Below are 9,969 nucleotides of genomic sequence, written 5' to 3' on the forward strand. Positions count from 1 at the left end.
TAAAATAAATTTTTTGATAATTAAGTGATAATTTTGACCATGCATTATAATGTAAAAATGTAATGCAAACGTAAAAAAAAAAAAATCACGTATCAGTCTCTAAGATTTTTAGGGCATTCAAATTATACATAATCACATAATAATTAATCGAAAAGTTAACCATGTTAACTATTTGGAATAATTAATAATATTTTAAAAATATAAGGGTAAATTATTTTAGAAATTAAAGTATAAAGATTAAATTTTAGATTTAGACATAATAAAAGGACCTAAACTATAATTTAATCATTTTTTACAATGTAGGAAAAAAAGGCATTGACGCGTGGCATATATAGTTTTTATATAAAGTATATAGAACGTTTTTTCTTACAAGAAAGAATGAGTTATTTAAATATAAAAATATTATTTTAAAGAGAAATAAAAAAAGTTAATCATAAAAATGTTTTAATTTTTTAAATATAAAAAGGAGTAGAATTGGAGAAAATAGATATTTATTAGGATTTATATCGGTTAAAATTTTAAAATGGTTTATAAACATTAAAATATTTTAATTAAAATTTTTCATCAATGTGGCATCAATTTCCATATTAAAACATGTGTATACTTATTATATGAATAATTTTAAATAATTCTATTAAAATTTAAGAGGATTTCTTTTAACACTATCCGAGATACGTATTTAAAATTTGGCCAAATATTTTAGTACGTTCCATAGATCCAAAACCTAACATTCAACACTAAATTAATAGAAAATTTTGATTAATAAAATAATGATACTTTGAAGATATAACAAGAGGCATATAGTGAAATTAATAATATTAAGAAGTTTTGGATAAAAATAAATCTAGCTATAATATATTTTAAAGGATAATAATTAGTATTTTTTAACTAAAAGTTAAAATATAAAATACAGAATTTACTTTAAAATGACCTTATTCATTTATTGTTTTCTTTTCTTCTCTTTCCATGTGGCTTTGAAGTAACATTTTGACTTTAGTATCAGTAGGAAAATATTACTAGTCATTTCCATATTATCCAGGAAAATATAAAATAGTTTTTTGACACCTTCATGACAGTCACTTCAAAGAATTAACACTTGACATTTTTAAAATATAGAGGAACATATAATAAATAATATAGACAAACATAAGTTCAAATTTTATCATAAGTTCAAGTTATTTTTTATTTAAAAAAATAAAAAAAACTAAATTATTTTATAATTTCCTAATACCGCTCGTAGCTCAACCAAGGATTATTAAAGTTAAACCAAATCGTAATTTAATAAGTAGAGGTAAATTTGAAGCTCAACTTTGATTTTGTCTAAACTCATTTGATTCTTTTGTAAATCTAATTCCACAAAATCACACCAAATTCCATCTTTTTTCTTTTCCAAATAGCAAAGCATCACAGATGGAAACTTGGTGAATACATTTCTTTATACAGCTTTTGAGAAAAGATAAAAATGAATGAAGAAGAAGAACTGAAACTACAGCACAATGTTGCCGGGAAATTCAACATTTATATGAAATATTCCCATTTGACTAGTTACGGTCAGCAATTTACCATATGTCAGCTTACACAAACAATCCATGCCCACACTTCACTATCTCTGCACCACAATTAAATTTCATTTCTTTGGTGAACCAGAGGTAAAATAAGGTGAGAGTTTTTAAATCTTACTTCAACCTACATTACCGTTTTCAATCACCTCCGGAACCTTGTAAGAATCCACCCCCACCTCCGTCAGTTGTAAGCCCGGGAACAACGACTGCACCCATAAAGCAAAAACCAGTGGTTATTGAAGTAAACCGAAAACAATCGGGTAATCATTACCCGAAAAAAAAAAGTACCAAGTGAAAGAGAAATATTATAACTTACATCCAATTCCCTTTGAACATAACGTGCGCGTTTCTTTGGCCTTTTTCGAGGGCGACGCCCAACCATCACCATGAAATCCTCCTCGATCTCTTTCTTCGACAGCGGCACCGAGAATTTCGGTCGTGCTCTTTTGTTCTCTTCTGCCGCCGTCGCCGACGCCACCGACGGTCCTCTCACTCTTATTCTGGATGAGCTGATCACCTCATTCTTCGTCGGAGAACTGTGGTTGCTGTTCGTTTCTCCATCATCAATCGGAGCCTTGCACGCCGCACGCCTCGTCCTGAGATTCCACGGCCTCTCCTCCACCTCCACCTCCACCGTCGGCGATTTTTCCTTCTCTTTTTCTTTGTCTTTCCATTTCTGTTTAGGCTCTTTGAATTCATTCTCATCGACCACCATCTTATCACCGTCGGAGACTTTGTCCCTAAAAATTGCATCTTTGATCTTATCCGCCGCCGTTTTAAGATCCTTCATAATCTTCTCCCTAACAGCCTCGATCCCCTCCGCGGTCTCTCCCTTCGGAATCATCAAGCGTTGCTCCCTCCCATAATCTTTGGTCGGAGACGACGCCGATTCTTGCCGCCTCATCCCACCAACCATCAAGCCCTCAAATTTCGACGGGGGAGATCGGCGTCTCTGAAAGCGACGACGACGATGACGATCAGCAACGGAGGCGGAGGAAGATTCGTCGGTGGCGGTGGCGGCGGCGGAAACATCACCAAGTTTCATACACCTTAGATACCTCTGATTCCCCCACTTCAAACATGGGAGATTGAAATTGTGAAGAGGATACGATCTGTCGGATCCCATCGCCAGGTCTCTATCACCAGAACACACCATTGATCGCATCAAAAACACAGTGGCCAAGCTCAATCTTTCAAACACCCAACGGAGAGATTTTTTTTATAAATATAAATTTGATTTCCCGTTGAGGAGTGGTTCCTTCTATGCGAATGCCAATCACGGTTTTAACGTTCGGGTATATGGGATTTTTGGAGGGTTTCCTCGTAATTTTAAGTCTTCGGTGGAGCGCTTCAGGCTAAAGTGCGCCCTGGAGCTTACATTAGGGGACCTAACTTCACCCGGGTGATACGTCGTTTTGAGTTACATGGTTGGCCTAGCTACCGTTTGATAAAAACCACGTTTTTTTATTTAATTTCCCTTCTGCTTTCTTGTACTTGATAATTTATACATTGCATTGCATTTTCGTTTAGATTATTTATTTATAATATTTGTATTCACTTCTAACCATTTAAATGTCCTGTTATTCGAATTTAGCATTTTTTTAATATTATATTTGTGATATTTTTTAATTTTCGATACATATATTTGATAAAAATTATATATTTTGATATTTAAAGATAATTTTTTAAGATTTAATTCGAATTTTGTGTTACTACACTTAATATATAATTTGATACTCATAGGGTTCTACTTTTTTTTATTTGTTTTGATGATTTTATGGCTTGTTAAAGATGTAACTTTTATATAAAAATTTTCTATTAATTTAAAATTTTTTTATAATTTTAGGGTTAAATTGATAATACGCATAAAAATTAAGAACTGAAATTATTATTATACCAAATAAAAAATAGAGAACACATTAATAATGAAATTATAAGACATAATTAAGTAACCGATATTGTAGTTAAAGAAAAGAAAGGTGAACATGATGAAACAGTAATAGCTCTGTGTTTGAACATAAATGAGACTAGTTATAGTAGTAAAAAAGAAAAAGAGTTGGAATTTAATTCAAATTTCCAAGTTTGATTAAATTTTTTATTTTTAAAATTAATTGAAGATAAATTTCAAATAACTTAACTCATTCCATTAGATAAAAGATAAGCTTGAGTTTTATAGTTGACTTCAAACCTATTGGGATAAATCTGATTAAATTTAAAATAAAAATTCCAAAGTATTACAATGCTCAATTTTGACTTGTTGGATAATTCATATTGTTGGTTTCTAAAAAAATATTCAGCTTTTTTTCTAAAATGAAATTTTGTCATACAAATGTAGATATTTAACATACAATAAATAATATATAATTGATGCAGATAATCAATAAGTGAGTTAAGATTTTAATGTGGGTCCAAATTCTATTATAATCTATATTTTATTTAATTTTTTAAAATAAAAAAAAATTAAAATACCTTTGAATTTTAATTCCATACTTTTCAATCTTAATAAATTTATGATTTTTTTAATGATGAGAATTTTAAACTCTGTAAATAGCGTAAAACATTGTCGCTTATTTCAGTAAATTTCTATGGATTATTAACTTTTAAGTATATTCATTTATAAAAACAAATAAATTTTATGATAATTATGGGGCGAGGGACACCAAAATCCTATTCACCTTACATAATAAAAAATTTTAAGTCGGCTTATAAAATATAAGATTAATTAGCACACTAGTGGATATGTTATATTATTGCATTTCCTTCAGGTAAAATTATATTATGTGATTTGAAAAATATAATATTGCTTAAAAGCATATTTTATTAAATTATTTTTATAAATTCTTTATATTTTTCACAAAGGTTGATTTTTTTAAGCTTAATGGTATATGATAAAGTTCCTGAACTTTTTCGAAAAAAAAATTCAACTCAATCACTGCAAACATTTTTCAACTCAAATGGGCCACTGAACTAATAAAATTAATCAAATTTGCTCTTTTACGTTTCTAGTGGAATTGCTAACGTGGTCGTTAGCGATACTAGTCATCCAATCATTGTTGAGGTGCACTACTACGTCAACATGCCATGTTAGCAAAAAAAATAAAATAAAAATAATTCATTTTCCTTTTACCCTTTTTTATTTCTTTCCCATTCTCCTTTTTTTTTTCTTCTTTTTCCTTTTCTTTCTTTCTCCTTTCCTCCTACAAACCCTAGTTGATGTCGTTGAGGTTCTCTGTAACGACCCAAAAGCTATTGGTGTCGGAAATGATAGTTTCGAAATCTCATATTTCGATGATCGAGTCAATAAATATTATTTAATAGTATTTACGAGGTTATTACAGTATTATACTAAATTTTGGTGTAATAATTTTAGCTACGTGAAAAGTTAGTTAAGATACAAGTGTATCAGTTCAAAAGTCAATGATTGTGGAAATTGAGGTTTTAGGACCTCATTTCGATAATTTGATCTCGTAAATATTTTTAATAAATATTTACGGAGTTATTGAATTAGTGAATTAAATTTTGGATAAGTAATTTCGAAGATTTAATGACTAATTAAGGTATAAAGATTAAATAGTAGAAACTATAAATGTTGAATTTCATCGATTTTATTAGTAATTGGGTTAATTATGAAATGTTTGAGGTTTGCAATGGCAATTTGGCCATTGTATGATATGTTGGACGGTTGGGACTTATCTTTTTAGTGAAATGGGAGTTAAAAATTATATTTTAATTAGAAGTTTAAGATATTTACAATTTTTTAAATTAGATAAATATGTCGTTTTTTAATTAGCCAAATAGGCCGTTTTTGGAGAGAGATAGAGAGAGAGTATGAAAGCGCATCAAGCCGGACGCACTTTCCTTCAACGGTCATTTCCCAACGGCTTTTTAAACGTTGCTATCTGTAAATTTTTTAAGGGCCAACTGTAATTTTTTCTTATAAATACCAGACAATTTTTCATTCTTTTCACTCAAATCCAACTCTCTCTATTTTCTCTAAATTTTCACAATTTTCTCAAATTTTGTTTGAAATTTTCCAATACACTTGTTTAAAAACTTATAGTTTTATTTTATTATTTCATATATTATTCATTTCGATTAAATTTTCACGAACGGAAAGCTCTTTGATTCATTTCGACGACAAACACATTTCTGCCGCTCAAGCGATAATGGTAAGGAGAAATTTTAAATTTTGTTGTTTTCAATTAAGTTAATTTTAAGTTTTTTAATTTTTAAAATATTTTATTTTGTCAATATAAATAAGTGGATGATCGTGTTTCTGAAGGGTTCATACATAATTTGTCAAAGAGCCTAGACACCAAAATTTGTGGTTATTTGCAAGACACAGGATTCTTACATGCGTCCCGTATGCTCGGGAGTTGCAAATTGGATCCTACACTTATTAGGGCATTGGTGAAAATATGAAAACCTGAGACAGACACATTTCATCTTCCATGCGGTGAGTGTACAATCACACTCGAGGATGTAGCTTTACACTCAGTTTACCAGTGGATGGGCCAGTCGTTACGGGGTCAGTGATCGTTCCCGGTACAGAGGACCTTTGCGGGACATTTTTGGGGAAGGTGTTGAACAAGTTTCAAGGTGGTCAGATTTTTATGAAGTGGTTGGAAAATAGTTCTAAAGAACTTCCTAAGGGCGCAATCGACGTTGGCAAAGAAAAATACGCTCGAGCATTCATCCTGAGGTTAATCGGGGTTATTCTAATGTTCAAGAAATCTCAAAATTTGGTACACATAAGGTGGCTACTACACCTAGTCGACTTTAAAAAATGCGGACGACTGAGTTGGTGTAACACCCCTAACCCTCCTCTGTTGCTAGATTAAGATTACAGAGTGTTACGACACATAATGAACCAAATAACAACATTAAACCATCCAATTATTAAATTAAATATCAAATATTCATAGACAATCCTTATTCATAGCATGTATACAATAACATGCCTTATATCGAGTTACAGAACCTAAAAATCAGTTTAGAAACAATCAAGGATAAATTTAAAATAAAACAAAAAATGTAGAAAAATTGAAAATAGGGGTCACATGGTCGTGTAACATAGCCTAGACATTGTGGCTTAGGGACATGGTCATGTAACTAAACCGTGTACAATTTGAAAATAGGGTCACACGACTGTGTCATCGGACCATGTGCAAATCGAAATAGGGTCACACGGTCGTGTCACAGACCATGTGCCAAACCGTGTGGAATAAACCTACACCAAAATTAAATAGGCCACATGGCTGTGTGGTGTGACTGTGTGTGGCACATGGCCGTGTGATAGCCCGTCTGCACCTAAAATGACTTCCAAAACGAGCCAAAAAATACACATTCCTTAGGTTCCAAGCCAAACCAATATCAACCATTCACATGCCTTCAAAACACACTTAAACAAGCTTAAAACATACCAAAACATCCAACCTAAGTGCGTAACCAATATGGCCTCATTGGCACCACATATAATGTAACACCCCTAACCCATATCCGTCGCTGAATTAGGGTTACGAGGCATTACCGAACAGACACAACCATTTCTTCTTTTTTTTAAAAAAAACCAAACTGATCACAAACATAGAAATTAAACCATATTCACATGGCTAATTATATTATACAATCCAAATCTAACCAAAATCATACTCAAACCTATACATGCCATAAGATCAAGTTCAAACTGTTAACAAAATACCAAAAGAAGTCGATAGTGTGATAGACTAAGCTGACGATCCCCGAGCTCGTAACGCGTCTCCAAAATCTATAAACAAATAAACAAAAACAATCAAAGTAAGCTTCTATAGCTCAGTAAGTTTATAGCATATCCAAAATACATATAAACGATCATTTGTATTATCATTATATACCTAAAAATCAAGTTATATACATCATCATTAATCACATATATAAATTCCAAATATACTTATCATTTCATTTCATTGAATGCATGTTTATGATCTTTCATATACATATGTCAATAGCAAATAATTATACTTATCAACCACATGTGCCGAATGCACATATATATATACTTTAGTTCACATATGCCGAACGCATAGATATATATACTCACCAGACACAAAGATTCGAGCTTTTATATGCTCATCAAAAACATAGCAACAGATGTTCATATATTAATCCAATATAAATAACCAAATCATATACATATATATTCAATGTATACAATCACTTAATTAAAACAGATTCAACGGCACATAGCCTGCTAGACTTATAGCCTGATTCAGATCACCGGCACGTAGCCTGCTAGGTTTATAACCTGATTCAGATCACCGGCACGTAGCCTGCTAGGTTTATAACCTGATTCAGATCACCGGCATTAAGCCTGCTAGGCGCTTAGCCTGAAAATCTCAATTTCACAGATACAAGGATGATTTCTCGTATATTTCTTAATAGCAACACATGTTCATAACATTTATATATAATTCACAATCTCAACTCTATCCCAAGAAAATTTGTAGTCCATGTTCAAATCATACAAGCATTTAAAATTTATACTTTTAATTCAATGCAAATCTTAAACATATATGTATATACATTCAACCATGTATATCAATATATAATTCCATACCTAATTTCAATACATATACTTTTAATTTTAGCTCATCAAATATACAATAGATGTACATTTATATATATATATGTACATATTCAAACTTCATTTATGCATATATATATAACACTCATACTTAGAATTCATTACAAGAACATATACATATATGTAAGCATGCTTATTCAAATATAGCATATACATATAAATTACAATTCACATATACATATCTATTTGAAACTTCTCATACAATCATGGGTTACATAACTTTAAATAAATCCAAGAGTTTATACATATATATACCTACATATATATATTCGCACCATATATATATATATTAGACATTCCTTTGATTAAAATCAAGAATTTATACCTATGCAACATTCATACTTTAACTAATTTCGATAACTTATATATATATATATATGTATATATATTCTAGCATTATATATATACATATATATACATGCTTATTCGAATATCAACTATACTCTTATACATTTCTTACCTTTATTTCAACCCATAAATCTATACAAGATTATACTTGTATATTCGAACATGCTATATATGTAAATATCATCCATACTTCAAAATTTATTCAATCAATATACTTTTAATTTTAGCTCAACACCAAATACAATTAATATACATGAATAAATATTAACATAATAAATTTTAATTACTAATAGACTTACCTCGGATATCAGCGGACACGATCGACTATTCGATTACTTTCGTTTTTCCCCGATCCAAATCTGTTTTCTTCGTTTCTTGATCTAAACATAATCAAATTTAACATTTTTATTCATCAAAAAATTCAGTTAAGTCCAAAAATACATAAATGGGAAAATTACTATTTTGCCCCTAACATTTTACACTTTTTACAATTTAGTCCTTTTTGCACAAAACACAAAATACACAAAATTTGCCCTCACTAAGCTAGGGCCGAATGTTCCTTGTCTTCATACTAGTCCACACATTTCATTTATTTCACATTTTAGTCCCCCAAAAATTTAATTTCACAATTTAGCCCTATTTACTCAATTTCACTAAAATTCCAATACAAAACATAATAATCTAGAACATATCTTTCATTATCCATTATCAAACATCACAAAACACAATTATTCATCAATGGCATAGCTCAAAATATTCATCAAAATCAAAAATTCAAGCATGGGTCGGATAGTACTCGAAGCAACGATCTCAAAAACATAAAAATGATCAAAAACCAAACAAAACATACCTTGAATTTGAGCTTCCAAGTGACCGAATGTTCCTAACTTTTTTTTCCTATTTCTTTTCTTTGAGTTTCGGCAATCACAAAGATGAACATGGCTTTCTTTTAGTTAAATTTTTAGCATATAATAATTTATTAACCTTTTACTAAAATAACCTTAAAAATAAACAAACAAAACAATATAAATTAATGTCACTTTTGACCATTACCTTCCACTATCCTTTAAAATAGACTAATTGCCCTTTAAGGACCTCATATTAAAAAGCCATTATCAAATAAACACTTTACACATTAATATGCAAATTTCACATTTTATGCAGTTAGATACCTTTGTTAAATTAAACACACAAACAACAAAATTAATTCACGAAATTTTCACAACATCAAATTTATATATAATAAACACAAAAAATAATATTAAAATATTTTTTTGACTCGGATTTGTGGTCCCGAAACCACTATTCCGATTAGGGTCAAGACCGGGTTGTTACATATAAATCAATATTTGTCAACCAATCAATTCATCTATTCTAGCCTTATAACTATCATTAAACACACTAAACTTATTATCATATAATCATCCAAAAATACCA

General features: G+C 30.3%; 1 protein-coding gene across 2 annotated transcripts; it reads right to left on the reverse strand.

Moving 5' to 3' along the window:
- Window positions 1–1,334: 1,334 nt before the first annotated feature.
- LOC107903872 (uncharacterized) lies at window positions 1,335–3,035 on the reverse strand. 2 transcript variants are annotated; one of them, XM_016830050.2, is made up of 3 exons: window positions 1,879–3,035; window positions 1,696–1,768; window positions 1,335–1,609 (listed from the first exon to the last, which is right to left on the reverse strand). In XM_016830050.2, exons 1-3 carry the CDS (start codon window positions 2,725–2,727, stop codon window positions 1,575–1,577), a joined length of 957 nt encoding a protein of 318 aa, XP_016685539.1. In that variant the 5' UTR covers window positions 2,728–3,035; the 3' UTR covers window positions 1,335–1,574. The 2 variants fall into 2 exon arrangements, with proteins under 2 accessions (XP_016685539.1, XP_016685540.1); XM_016830051.2 differs by having other exon boundaries at window positions 1,691–1,768.
- Window positions 3,036–9,969: the final 6,934 nt, after the last annotated feature.

Source organism: Gossypium hirsutum, chromosome D05 (genome assembly GCF_007990345.1).
Source record: "Gossypium hirsutum isolate 1008001.06 chromosome D05, Gossypium_hirsutum_v2.1, whole genome shotgun sequence".
NCBI lineage: Eukaryota > Viridiplantae > Streptophyta > Magnoliopsida > Malvales > Malvaceae > Gossypium > Gossypium hirsutum.

Bases quoted from the DNA above. Each gene is read 5' to 3' on its own strand.
- LOC107903872 (XM_016830050.2), bottom strand. From the start codon at position 2,727: ATGCGATCAATGGTGTGTTCTGGTGATAGAGACCTGGCGATGGGATCC. The intron at 1,769-1,878 runs GTAAGTTATAAT...TTATGGGTGCAG, and splicing joins ATGTTCAAAGGGAATTGGAT to TCGTTGTTCCCGGGCTTACA. The intron at 1,610-1,695 runs GTAATGTAGGTT...ATTGTGGTGCAG, and splicing joins TCCGGAGGTGATTGAAAACG to AGATAGTGAAGTGTGGGCAT.